Here is a 14,485-nt window from a genome sequence, read left to right as displayed (position 1 = left end):
GAAGTGATGACGTTTTATATCCAAAGGGTCAAAGGTCAATTTCACTGTGACATCATAATGTTCTGCATAAAACACTTTGCTGTCCATTATTCACCATCATATCTCAAGAACAGAAGTGGAGACGTTTGGTCAGATAAATTTTCACAGACATGGCTATAAACTGTGAGAGAGATTTGACTGATGCTCTGAGGCATACAATCATGGGACGGTAATTCTAGTTAGAATATAATGTAGCTTACACTTTCTGTGGATGTCATTATCTCTGTGTCCGTCCAGAATACACATCCTTAAAATTCACGCAGACGCTGCAAAACCTCCCTAACAATCATCATGTATTTGTTTTCTTCAGTATCGCAGTGATCCAGTGAAAGTTTTCTGTACATGAGTGCACTGTAAACAGGAGCTGCTGATAGCCAGCATCCGTTTGACTTCATGTCAACTTGTAGCCCACAGCAGAACTGAATGACTCTATGGCAACATCATACACCCTGTTTACATCCCCCAAAGCATAATGGGAACTGTATTTTTAAAGCTTAGCAAATGATCATCCCTAAAATAGAGGTAAGACAAAAAAAAAATAAGAGAGACAAAGTCCGTTATTGTTTACTCTTTTCTACCACAATCAGTGTTTTATTTGGCACAACGAAGGCTCAGAATGTCCTATCGACTTTTTGGCGGGGGTGCGTATCACATACACATTTAACAGGTGACTAATCACACATATTCAAGCTCTAGTTTATGTGTCATTTCAGTTCTTAGAAATAATTTATCAGAAAAGTAACGTTACAAACAACAGCAAACATTATTCACCAGCAACAATAAAGAGCAAACAATATTTTAAGGCTCAGCCTTCATCATTGTTTATCAGGAAATCACGCCAAACTCTGTGAGTCTGTGTGGGCGGACGTTAGAATATCTGTCCTTTTGGAGTTTAACCGCGTACCTCAACATGAAACCAGCAGTATTCACAGAAAAGTTCTAGATTCACATTCAGATTTATTTACTCAAGAATATTACAAAGAAATTACTCATTTAATTGAATAGTTTTTATAGTTTATTTATAGATTTCACAGCTTACATAGAAAAAGCATAATTTTGTTTGAGATAGCTAGTGACTAGAAAATAAAAATAAAAAAGTAAACCATGACATAGATGGGTTTGCCCTTTTGAGGACATACTGTATAAAGCAAATGGCACCATTTGTAAATCAGTAACATTATTTTTATCATTCCTCTTTGAACACAGGCATATATTTAAGGTGGCAATCTGAATCACTTTCAAGGACCCACTCTTGCTACAACCTACCCACCCCACAAGCCCATAACTGCAGCACCTACACTGTCTTTATTTAAGCCCATGCCTTTCAAAACGATCCACTCTAATATCTACAAATAAATCAAAATTCCTCTCTATTCAACTATGGATTCATCACCCTCCTTAAATCATACCATCAATAGACGGTCTAATCGCCAAAGACTTTATCACATTTTGCATTCCAGTGTGCACGTTAATAAATATTATTTTTACTATAAAAACGTGTCTTTCCTGATTGAAATATAATGCCACTATAACAACAAAGTAATGAATGCTTTTGAAAATGTGTATTTCTTTGGTAAAACACTTTTGTTAAAACAAGTGCAACTGAGCTTAATCATAAAAAAGTAATGCTAATATTATAATTTCATAGCATATGGTACTATTTACCACAACAGAGTGAATTTCATGTGTTTCTGTTCTGTCTTGTTGTAAATTCATCCTATACTGGAAAAAACAACACATGCCTATCCTAAGGCGTCACATATTTGTCAGTGGACTTTTACGTCTACATATAACGCACTAGGAAGCCCTCTGCATCTGCTGTTGACATTCCAAGATGAACAGCGGTGGGACACCAATAAAAGCACGTGGTTAGGTTTGGCAAAACACATCATGGTGTGGTTCTACATTCATACAGGAAGCAAACACCGGGCACCCATCCACGTCCCCTCCCGCCCGGCCTATCAGAACTTTCTAACTGCTTATATTACATCATTATCAGTGGAGTTTCAAACTGATGCCGTCCAGTGGTGTATCATACTGCTTCGAAAGGTGCCGTCCTGCTGACCGGCGGCATATGACAACAATGCAAAAAGTTCCATCCGGCTGCTTAAGTTAGTGTTAGTGTAAAGTTAGTTAATAACACACTGAGCACACACACTTTAAACCAGCTTGGCGCTTACGTGGGCAGGGGGGAGTGCATACCACACACCACAGAAAATGTGTCATTAACGACCCAGTCATTTTTGAATGTTAGCTAGGAGGAAGTTAGCCAGCTAGCAAATGCTAATATCTATACCAAGGTAACATTAGCACTTGCAGTATTGTTCACAGTACCAAATCATTACAGACCCAACAAACATCGTGCTTTGGCTTCTAGTTGTATTGGTGCCTGTGCAAAAACATGTCTAACTTATATCTGTGTAACGCAGAAGTGTTCACTGTAGCCAGCTCAGCTTCCATGTTGTCCCTAGTCACCATGTCAGCAATTCAGAAGTTCACAAACTTTGACTGTTGGTGACCGTTGAGGGTGAGAAGTGTCTGTCATTCCATACTGTGCAGTGTGAACGCACTTAGTGCACTCAAAATATTAAGTATTTAGTCCAGAAGTATGAGACACACTACCTGTTCTTTGATACCTGCATGTGTGAGGTCATCAGCCAATCTGCTTACTGAGTGTTGTTAAAAGAAAAGATGATTTAATACAGCAGTAAACATGACATCATCTCATCGTTTTTGTAATGTGTTGCAGGCCATCAAACTCAGAATGAGTGTAGTGTGAACATTAAATATCCTGTCTTTGTTCTGTATTCAGTTGAATATAGGTGACAAATCATTTGCAAAGGATTGCATTCTGTTTTTATTACACAGCATTACAACTTTTTGGGAATGGGGGTGTATGATTGTTGGGTTTGGGCAGGTTTTTGATTCAGAAATTGGACCCATGGAGACCTCTGCCTGGAGCTGGTAGGATACAGGGAGAGACGGCGACTAAGTGTGGAGGTGCTAAACCAGTGGTTCCCAACTAGTCCATCCACAGGATCCAGATTTCTCCTTAGTCATTAGTTCAAGGTCCACACAGGTTAATATATTCAGCGTCATACTTGTATTGAACACAGTGAACTGCTTTAACGACTACCGCCCAGTGGCTCTCACGCCTATCATTGCAAAGTGTTTTGAGAGACTCATCCTCCCCTCCATCAAGTCTGCCATCCCTGTTGACCTTGACCAACATCAGTTTGCATACCAAACTAATAGGTCGACCGAGGATGCTGTCATGATGGTGCTCCACACAGCCCTCACTCACTTGGACCAGAGCAACACCTATGTAAGGATGCTGTTTGTGGATTTCAGCTCCGCATTCATCATAATCATCCTCCAAAAACTGGTCCTGAAACTGAGCAACCTGGGCTTAGGCAGTTCACTGTGCACATGGATACTGGACTTCCTCAGGAACAGACCTCATCACGTCAGGATGGGAGACCGCACTTCCTCCACACTCATCCTGAACACCAGAACACCACAGGGGTGTGTCCTCAGCCCCCTCCTCTTCTCCCTCTTCACCCATGACTGCTCCCCCATCCACCCCACAAACACCATCGTCAAGTTCGCTGACGACACCACCATTGTAGGACTGATTAGGAACAATGATGAGTCAGCCTACAGGGAGGAGGTCGAACGCCTGACAGACTGGTGCCTCCATAACAACCTGGACCTCAACACAGCCAAAACCAAGGAAATTATTGTGGATTTCAGAAAATCCCAAAAGACTGAGCCCCCCACCCTCTCCATCAAAGGAGAGGAAGTTGAGAGGGTGGAGAGCTTTAAATTCCTTGGTCTCCACATTTTGGCCAACCTCACCTGGTCCGTCCAAACCTCCTATCAGGTAAGGAAGGCCCACCAGCGACTTTATTTCCTCAGGAAGTTAAAGCAGGCCCACCTCCCCCGCCCACTGCTGGTTAACTTTTACAGGGCCTCCATCGAGTCCATCCTGACCTACTGCTGCACAGTGTGGTTCACCAGCTGCACCGCAGAGGACAGGAAGGACCTACAACGGATGGTGAGGACCGCAGAGAAGATCATCGGGACCACACTGCCGCCCCTCAAAGACACTTACACAGGAAGGCCAGAAACATCAGCACAGACCCCACTCACCCCGGACATTCCCTATTCTCCGCCCTCCCCTCTGGAAAGAGATACCGCTCTCTTAAAGCCAGAACAGCCAGGCTCATTAACAGCTTCTTCCCCCAGGCCGTCAAAGCCATCACCCCACCCATCCCACCCAAAGACTGACACTGGAACCACACTAAAATACTGAGTGCAATCACCAAAGTCCCAAAAACGGATGATGTTCCCTCCACCCTCTGCTGGACTTTGAGTTTAAAGTTAATTAGGAAATGTTATCATGCTGACACAATGTAAGGACACCACCTGTGTTGTGTGCCAACATATTGGACTGAACATAAAAAAAAAAACAAATAATAATAATAAGAAGAAATACAGTTACCATTTGGCCATGTCATCAAACTAGTTCCTGTGTCTGTCAGGTTGCTGGAAATTCGCTGAACTTAGAAAGAAAGTCTGTGTGTTTTTTCTTTTTACAAATTTGAAACATTTGCAAGTCACTTGCAGTCCATTCAGAATGGACCCGAGACCCACTTTGGACCATAACCCACCAGTTGGGAACGATTGTGCTAGAGCTGAAAGCTAGTGATAAATAAATACATTTTAAAAATCAGTTTTAAAAGAAACAAGAAGCCAATGCAAAATTGCTATAACAGGTGTAGTGTCCTCTCTTTTGCTTTTTTTTGGTTCAGAGCTGAAAGGTGGAATTATGTAAAACTACAACATATTAGCTGTCATCTTGTCCTTTTTTAACCTTTTTATACAGAAATGCAGCTAACTGAACTTAAACTGGGCAAATTAGAGGGTCAATAACACACTGAGCACACACACACTTTGGACCGGCTGAGGGTCCCTCGGGGCTCGAGGTCAGGTGGGGACTTGAGGACCGTTATAAACCAACCTGGTTCGCTCCTCTCACTGTGCTGTCCTGACACATCACAGAGCAGAGGGTGCCTTTGATTTGCGTCTCAGAACAGGATGAGTGTTGTGAAGCAAGCGACGCTGCTGCTGCTGCTGGCGGTGATCAGCACCTACGCAGACCACCACCACGACTGTCACGGTCTGACCAAAAAGCTGCCAGAAACAGACCTGCACGAGGTGAGTCTGAGACCTGACGTCCATCACTCCTGTGAGGACTGAGCTTTTCACGGTCACATAATTCATTTTTTTAAACTTACAGTAATTGAACTTTGTAGAGTCTTTCCAATAAAAACGAATACATTTATAAGTCACTGAGGGGTGAACGGGGAGAACTTCTTCGGACGCGTGTTCTGGGCAAAAACAATGAACCAATGCCCAATACTGAGTTGTCTTGGAGTGCGGCGACCCATTTATTTGCTCTTTTTTATGCTCACCTTAGCACAGGTAAAACACAGGTAATCCACAGGTAAGTTTTCCGTCATTAAGTTAACTTTCAACACAGATAAGTTTCATTCATCAATTTGTTTGTTGAGATGCCGCCACGCTGATACCGACACGGTCAAAAACTGTATGCTTCCCCCTTCCACACCTGCTGCTCATCACCTGCGGCTTACCTATATGCCTTTTTCTGAGCTAATGCTCCACCCAGTGTTCAAACAGAAAACTACATACAACAATGCATATGGTCACCTGTGATTCAAATTCAAATTAATACGCAGAGGTGGAGGAGAAGTACTCAGATCCTTTACTTATGTAAAAGTAGAAACACCACAGTCTAAAAATACTCCAGTAAATGTCCGGAATTCAAAATGTGACTGAAACAAAAGCACAAAAATATTATTAGAAAAATGTACTTAAAGTGAAGTGAGCGGTGATGCTGCTGGCAATCAGCACCTACGCATCAAAGGACCACATCTGACTCTGACTCTGTCTCCCTCCTCCCGCAGATTTCTGGGGACTGGGTTCTGGTCTGGTCCGTCTCTAAGAATGAGCAAGTTCCAGGCCAGTGGTCTGACCTCACCAGCTCCCACGTCGAGTTCCGACTTCTCCCTGACAACCACACCATCACCTTCACTGAGAGGAACATGTTCCAGTGAGTGCTCACATTATGGACTGTTTAATAGTGGTTTAGGTATGTTACATCAGTCCACCGTTGGGGATGGATTCATATCTAGCATATAGACATGAGAGTGGTATCAACCTGAACATCAAACTCTGCCAAAAAGCAATTGAGCATATCTCACACTCCAGAGTAAACATCCATAAAGCCACTTAGAAATCAAAGGGGACAAAAAAGACACTCAATCATTATGTCTTTAAGTTTTCGCCAGTATCAAAGTAGTCCAGTGATAGTTGTCTGTGCATCCACTACAGACAGGAACTGCTGATAGCTAATTACTTTTAGTGGAGACTACTTGCAAACACAAACACAAAGTCGCAAGTTGTAGCCCACAGCGTCACTCATTTAAACCATGGCAACAATATATTTCTGTTTACATTCCCCAAAACATTATGGGAAATCACAAATGGTAGCGCATGATTATCTTCTAAATAGACCCTTTTAGGGCAGATGTCACAATGACGTCAGTTTGTTAGCTGGAGGCAAAACCTGCATCTCTACCACAGTGCTGTAGGCTACATAGGAGTTTAAAAATGTTGTGTTTTTGTGTTATTGGGAGCCAGAATAGAAGGAGTCACTTCTATTCGCCGCCACTGTCCGTCAACAAAAACAAAGACAACTATGGTTAAATGTGATATGACGAAAGGACCTGACAGAGGCCATCATCAAAAATGCTCGCATGTACACTTCATATCAGGTAAAAAAAAAAGTATTTCCAGGAATGAAAAATGTCATGTGTATTAAGGTTTGTCATGTCCACCTCATCAGAATTTGGAGAAGTATTGAGAGAAACCAGTTCTAAGAGAGAAAAACGTAGTTAAAGTATTGCAGTAAAAGTAGTGTTCAGTTCCTCTGACTGATAGTATTATATATGACATCATTAGATTATTAATACTGAAGCATCAATGTTAGAGCAGCATGTTACTGTTGTACTTGCTGGAGGTGGAGCTAGTTTCAAAAACTTGACTATTGTTATTATGATTAGGCCTGTCACAATAACAAATTTTGCTGTGCAATTAATTGCGTCAGAAATCATTGCAATAAGCGATAATATTGGGTAATATTGTGCTTTTAAGACCATTTTTATTATTGTGTAATTTTGCTTTTTTCAGACCATTTTTTTACTTATATAATGATAAAAGGCATAATGATGTAAGTACACCCTTTTAAAGAGAAATAAACATTTATTTAACAAGAATATTTAGGAATGCAAAAAAGAACATTTAAATAACACGTAAAAATACCAAAATAAATAAACAAAGACCTTATAAATACAAAAAAATAGACTCTCAGCCTCTCACTCTCAGGTGTGCAGTTAAGTTGGTCGTATTCGCTCTTTTTGTTGAGATGGTTTTAGAACAAACCCGGCACACTGGCTCATCCAAATTACTGGGCTCCCCTCTGTCATTTGGTTTAAATCCAAAACACTCCCACACAGGGGCCGTGGCATTTGGTTTAGGAACAAGTTCCCTGTCTTTCTCTTATGCTCAACTGTTTGTTTGTTCCCTTGTTCACTGTTCGTCTCCCCCACATGAAGATTGCACTGTGTGTGTGTGTGTGTGTGTGTGTGTGTGTGTGTGTGTGTGTGTAGCCCATAGCCCCGCCTCCCCCACAGAGTCAAGTCAAGTCAAACTTTATTTATAAAGCACATTTAAAAACAACCTCAGTTGACCAAAGTGCTGTACAGGTATTGAAATATAAAATAATCATACACAAATATCATAATAAATAAAACAAAGGAAATAGTAAGGGCTCAATTTAAAAACTAAAAATTAGATTAAAAAGAGACAAAGACACTCAATGACAAGAGCTTTCCCTCCGTTCATTACGCTAATAAACCAACTCACCTGGCTGCCAGACGATGCACGGCAGTGAACACTCTTGTCGTCCAGTCTCTTTAGTGGAGAGAGATAAGGAAAACAAACATGCATGAATATGGTAATTAATCCCTTTTGATTTACTGTGCAATTAACTTATTGCATATCGCGACAGGCCTAATGATTCCCAGTCCCGCCCGCTCCCGTTGAATTTTTTTCCCATCCCGTCCCAATCACGTGACGAACAGTGAAACTGATTCCCATCTCGTGGGAATCCCACGGGAATCACGTGACCCATGGGACTCCCGAAAAAATGTCAGCCTCTAGTCCATATGGACTTGGGTTGGGAACTGGAGGGTCGCCAGTTCAAGTCCCTGTCCGGACCAAATATGGAGCGTGGACTGGTAGCTGGAGATGTCAGTTCACCTCCTGGGCACTGCCGAAGTGCCCTTGAGCAAGGCACCGACGCCGACCCCCCCCCCCCCCAACCGCTCGGGGCGCCTGACCAAGGCAGCCCCCTCACTCTCCACTTAGTGCATGTATAGGTCCTGTTTGTGCATGTGTATGTTCGGACCTGTGTGTAATTGACAGCAAGAGTGAAAAAATTGAATTTTTAAAGTAAAGTATTTATAAAGTATATCAGAAACATTCTGACAGTGCTCTGAGTTTACAAACTGTCCACTTTGTGCCAGAGTGTGCTCCGGGACTGGGAATGAATATTTCCAAAAACACTACTAATATCATCTTCCTCCGTTGTCTAAAACAATCCAACAGAACTTGCTAGCTAGTGCTAGCTAATGTCTGTCGAGAATTGTTTTCCCTCCAGCTAAGCCCCACCCACCAAAAAACATCATACTGTTTACTAAGAGTAAAAGGGTCTAGAAGAATAATATTAGGTGTGACATACAAAAAAAATCCACATTAACATGTTTTTTATCCCTCTAAAACTGCTACTCTCCTTTATCCATTCATATGCAGGTTTTACCTGTGATAAAACCCTATTTTCATTAAGATGAAACAAACACAAACAAAAATTTCAGCAATGGATGCAGGGTTTGGGGATGCAGTCGTCTCAAATTTGTGTGAGGGGGGGGCCCATAATGTCAGACTTTGACAATCCCTGAGCAAGAGAGAGCAAATACACCTCAAATGATAGTGGCCCAAGAACTGAACCCTAGGGGACCCCACAAGTCACGGTGATTTGTTCAGGTTTATTATCACCAATGGCAACAACATAGCCCCTGCCTCTGAAATATGATCCCATACAATCCTTAGCATTATTAGGATCAATAATCATCTAGACTTATCAATTTTCAAGGTTTCTTGAAGGGTAAAGGGACAGGGACAAAATATGTAATTTGAGTTCCCAAAATCATAAAAATATATTTCTCTTCTTAACAGTATTGCTGTTTATCAGTCTAGATTGTTTTGGTGTGAGTTGCAGAGTGATGGAAATATTGGCTCACTTTCGATGTCTGCTTTCTCTCAAATTAATGGAAATTAATCTAAATTTGGCTCAGGGTGCTCATTGCACCAAAAACATGCATTTGAAAAACTCAACAACGTTTCTCTACTGTTAGCTTACTTAGCATCACTGAGCTAGTTAATGTTACAGTTTACCTAAGACAGATGGCACACAGGAGTCCTTACACAGAACAAGATGTAAGAGTCACAGTCTTCATGTTGGGTTGTCTGTTTTTGTCGTTGTCTTCTTCAGTAATGCGTCCTGTATTAACTACTTCATCAACATGACAACGGACGAGTCTCACAACCACACACTGCAAACCATCGGAGGCAGTGAGTTGCATTAATACACACACACACACACACACACACACACACACGTTTTTCTATACTTCCAAGGACCGTCACTGATATAATGCACTACCTAGCCCCTAACGTTGACCATCACATGAGTCCCTAACCCTGACCTGAACCTTATTCTAATCTGAGCCTTCAAACACTACTCTGAAGTCACAATGCAGAACTGTCCTTACCACAATGATTTAGAAAATGAAATTTCAAGAGCAAACAATTTAAACAATAGTTAAATGTATATAGTGAAGGTACAGTATACTATAGTATAGTATAGTTTAAGTCAAGGTCATGGCATGTCAACTTTATCTACATAGCACTTAACACATAACACACAAATACAGTGGATCCAAATTGCTCCACCATCTAAAATCCCAAACCAAAGGACGGAAATAAACACAAAAATTTGAGTTATGATAGCAAAAACATAATAACTGTAATAATAGTTTAGTATAGTATAGCATAGCACAACACAGTACAGTATAGTATAGTATAGTATAGTATAGTATAGCACTGTACGGTACAGTATAGTATAGTATTATATAGTACAGTATAACACAGTATGGCATAGTATAATATAGTAGAGTATAGTCTGGCACAACACGGCACAGCACAGCCTAGTATAGTATAATATAGTATAGTATAGTATAGTATAGTATAGCAAAGCACTGTATAGCACAGTACAGTACAGTACAGTACAGTATAGTATAGTATAGTATAGTATAGTATAGTATAGCATTGTATAGCATAGTATCCACCTTATTTTCAAACACGGAAGTAAATAGTGATCAACTTCCGTTTTTTTTGTGCGTGACTTCCGGTCAGCCGCTTTCCCTCATGCTTTCCCTTACCAGAGCTAACAGTGCAAGCTAATTTTTTTTTTCAATTTTCAGTTGTTTATGTTAGTCAATCAGTTAGTTAGTTAGTTAGTTAGTTAGTTAGTTAGTCTGTGTATTTTGTATAGATAACTGTGCCCACGTTTCCGTTATAACAGAAATTTATTCCCTCTAAACGCGAATAAATCGCACGTCAATCATAAACTATGAACCAAAAAAGCACAATCTATCCCGAGTGAGACAAACTGCTTGATCCCCGTCTCCAGTGTACCAGCAGAGAACCTGCAGAACCGAATCAGCGAAAAAACACACCGGGCTACATAGCCTCTCAACCTGAGCAGCTGAAGCTGCGGCTCGCACCCTCGACACACAGACACACAGACGGTGCTTCTGCATGCCAGCCACACGTGTGCGCAACTGTGAGAAATAAATATGTGAGGTGTACGCTGCTTTTCTATCTTTTTTTCCCTTTTCTTTCTTTCTTTCTGTCAGTGACATACACTCCTAACACAGGACGGGTTGTTTTAATTGACTGAGTGAATCGTTAAGCCATAGTGATGCACGGATCGGCTCTGATAGCACCCGAATCAGCATATACGCATCAACCATACAGCCGTTACAACATGATTGAGGTAGCAAAGCAGTTTTGTGTTGCTATGTGTGGTATTTATTCAGTTTTGGGAAATCGCGGTGTCTAGAAAGCATCAGTGGCTGCAGCTGACAGGGACAGCTAACGTTAACACTAGCAGCAAAGCTAACATCAGGATCGTCATCCGTTAAAAGCCTCCCGTTGTTGGATACGACATGAAACTACTCCAATTAGCTCAATCATGTTGTAACTGCGCGTCGGGGTTCTATTCCCCTGTCGGGAGTTATTTTCCCAGTATTCACCAGCTCATTATACATTATCCCTTACGTATAGACCTGTTGATATAGTAGTGGTGGTGGTAGAAGCAGCAGATTCTCTTTATGTATTATCATGCATGTTTGTTATTATTATGATTAATGCTGAAATGTTTCTTCATTTTGATAATACTTCTTGATACTATGATCATACAACTGTGGTTGTTGCTCTTGATGTTGCTGTTCTTGTTTTAGTGATGACGTATGTTGTTTGTGTATTTGTGTGTGTGTTTGTGTTAGCGATGGAGACGCATGGAACTATTAGTCCAGACAATGAGTTAGGTCATGTGGATTTCTATGAGAGCTGCCCTGACTGTCTGGTGCTTGTCTACATGAGCTCTGAAGGCCACTTCCTGATGATCTACAGTAAACTCACCACACACACACACACACACACACACACACACATTCATATCCTTGTCTTTACACAAAAACTTTAAGGAATAGTTCAAGTGTATGTTTTGTGTGCGTGTGTGTGTTTCAGAGAAGGACGGGGAACATCGCGATGCTGAGTTGTTGAAAGCAGCTCACAGCAATCACACCAAATTGGCAGAGTGTCTGGGATTCCCTCATGACAAAGCGTTCCACTACGATGGCGCTACAGGTCCGTTTCTGTGTGCGGTCTGCATGTTTTTACTCCCACAGTCGATAGTTCAAGTAAAAACTGCAAATAAGTAAATGACATAACTGATACAATTAAATTATTTATCTTCTCGTCTCCACAGATTTTTGTCATAAGAAATCATCTCCAGATGAGGTTGAACACCATGACAAGGCTGACCACCATGACAAGGCTGACCACCATGACAAGGATGACCATCATATCAAGGCTGACCACCATGACAAGGATGACCATCATATCAAGGCTGACCAGCATGAGAAGACTGAACAGCACGAGAAGGTTGATCCAACTGAGAAGGCTGCAGAGTCCTGAATGACAAACATCAGAGTGTCAACATATATCAGAAATGTCCTCAACTGTTAAAATAAAATTAAATACTAAAACCTGGATGTTTGGTTTTGCTTTTTTCAGGTGGCTTCACATCACATTATTGTTTGTTGTTTTGGACTGAATCACTTTCAGATTCCGCCACTTCATATGCCCACCTAAAAGGTCCACTCTAAAACGTAAGGCATAATGCCAGACGAGGTGTCCATTATCAGGAATTACTGGACAACAGGTTATAATAATAATAATTGAAAAAAATAAAGATAGATAAATACTACTACTACTACTACTAATACTAATAATAATAATAATAATAATAATGGTAAGTGCTATATCATAGGCAACTAGACTTACTTGCATTTCTTGAAGACGTTTCGCCTCTCATCCAAGAAGCTTCTTCAGTTCTGAATGACTGGTACGGAGTTGCAGGCTTTAAACCCTGTGTGGGTGTGAACCCCTCCAGAGTAGTTAGGGATCCCAAGACTGCATTGTAGGTGGGTGATAAGTGGTACCATGACCTGGATGACTGAGAATCTTCACCGACAATAATGATAACTTCATTTATATAGTCAAGACATTTGACAATTTAAGACGCCTGCATTACCAGCAGGTTTTATGACAATCATATCAATCAGTCATACAGATACTCATTCATTGATGTCCAAATCTTTACCAGGCCACGCTCTTCTTTGGAAACACTTTCGCTTTCTATTGGTCAACTGCAGAAACATTTTGGGGACATGCTTTAATGGATTAGTTAAAAAAGTCCACAGAGTTTGGTGATGTTGGAACAAACCCTCATTTATCGATGGACAAATTTTGAGAAAGACCATTTGTTTGGAACTTGTGGCACCACTTATTCACTGATTTTAAAATAATTTAACAGATGTGGTTCACCATTATTATTAAACATATCCTACAAATTTTGTAATGATCAATTTCTGATTTATAGTCTGATTTGTGTTATCCCACACCCACTGTTTTGCATTTATGGTGCCCCTAGTGGTCAATTTAAATGAAAAATTTCAGGATATGTTCCTGGTCCCTTTTAAGACATTGCTTGCAGGGTTTGTGATAGTTGGCCAAAATGTTGTGGAGTTATGTGCTGAGCCACGCCCCATCCAAAGTTCATTAGTCAATATCTTCAAAACGAAATGAGATATCAATAACAAAGTGTTGGTGATAAAATTCTGAAAAAAATCTCACATCATTCTGCTGATTTCGGGAATAGTGTCAAATATTTTTGGTGACATTTGTTGAAAAATAAGATGAAATGGGACTTCCGGCGTATGGCCAATATGGTGGCAGTATAGAAAGCAAGCTCCCCGACTATGTGTTATAAAAGCTCTATGTTGTCAGTATTTAGAAAGTGCCTGAAATTTAAAAGCTCTATGGAAAGGGCGTTGAGTATGTCAAGAGAAAAACAGCAGGAAGCAGTTGGCACAGGATGTGAACTTAACATTGGACTCACTCGACTCTTGCCCCGCCTTCAAATCCTTCTGGTTTTAAATAACTTTTTTTCGGTCCAATGAGAACTTGTTCGGACCTGATAGTTGAAAAGGATGTGTCAAGTTGGTAAACAGAGATGGCTGGTTGTTTTATTGTTGCTTGTATCTGGTGACGTGAAACCTAAGCCTGGCCCCGAGTTGCAATGTACTCAGACCCCATCTGATCTTAAATCTGTCTGGTTCAAAAATTACTCATCTGAATGTGCGCAGTTTGGTACCCAAAATGGATATGCTTAGAATATGGGTTAAATCAACTGATGCAGACATTGTTGTACTATCCGAAAACAAAGTTTACGTGAGGGTAATACTGTCTGAATCAATCTGCAAGCAACTGGAATTTCTGGTAGTGAACATGGAAATAGCAAAAGGCCTCGGTATCACCGCAGTTGGGTGTTACAGACCTCCATCTGCTGTAAACGATGTGCTACAGTCTTTAACGCACCTTATATCCAAAT

At 40.9% G+C, this 14,485-nt stretch overlaps 1 protein-coding gene across 2 annotated transcripts; it reads left to right on the top strand.

Moving 5' to 3' along the window:
- Window positions 1-5,068: 5,068 nt before the first annotated feature.
- LOC117250603 (saxitoxin and tetrodotoxin-binding protein 1-like) lies at window positions 5,069-12,582 on the top strand. Of its 2 annotated transcripts, XM_078176082.1 has the most exons (7): window positions 5,069-5,259; window positions 6,030-6,175; window positions 9,737-9,816; window positions 11,814-11,939; window positions 12,058-12,177; window positions 12,299-12,330; window positions 12,403-12,582. In XM_078176082.1, the coding sequence occupies exons 1-7, from the start codon at window positions 5,140-5,142 to the stop codon at window positions 12,505-12,507; spliced, it is 729 nt and encodes a 242-aa protein (XP_078032208.1). In that variant the 5' UTR covers window positions 5,069-5,139; the 3' UTR covers window positions 12,508-12,582. The 2 variants fall into 2 exon arrangements, with proteins under 2 accessions (XP_078032208.1, XP_033472499.1); XM_033616608.2 differs by having other exon boundaries at window positions 12,299-12,582.
- Window positions 12,583-14,485: the final 1,903 nt, after the last annotated feature.

The sequence above is a fragment of the Epinephelus lanceolatus genome, chromosome 16, assembly GCF_041903045.1.
Source record: "Epinephelus lanceolatus isolate andai-2023 chromosome 16, ASM4190304v1, whole genome shotgun sequence".
NCBI classification, from domain to species: domain Eukaryota; kingdom Metazoa; phylum Chordata; class Actinopteri; order Perciformes; family Serranidae; genus Epinephelus; species Epinephelus lanceolatus.
This window is presented reverse-complemented; position numbering and strand designations above follow the sequence as displayed.

Bases quoted from the DNA above. Each gene is read 5' to 3' on its own strand.
- LOC117250603 (XM_033616608.2), top strand. From the start codon at position 5,140: ATGAGTGTTGTGAAGCAAGCGACGCTGCTGCTGCTGCTGGCGGTGATC. The intron at 9,817-11,813 runs GTGAGTTGCATT...TGTTTGTGTTAG, and splicing joins ACTGCAAACCATCGGAGGCA to CGATGGAGACGCATGGAACT. The intron at 12,178-12,298 runs GTCCGTTTCTGT...TCGTCTCCACAG, and splicing joins CCACTACGATGGCGCTACAG to ATTTTTGTCATAAGAAATCA.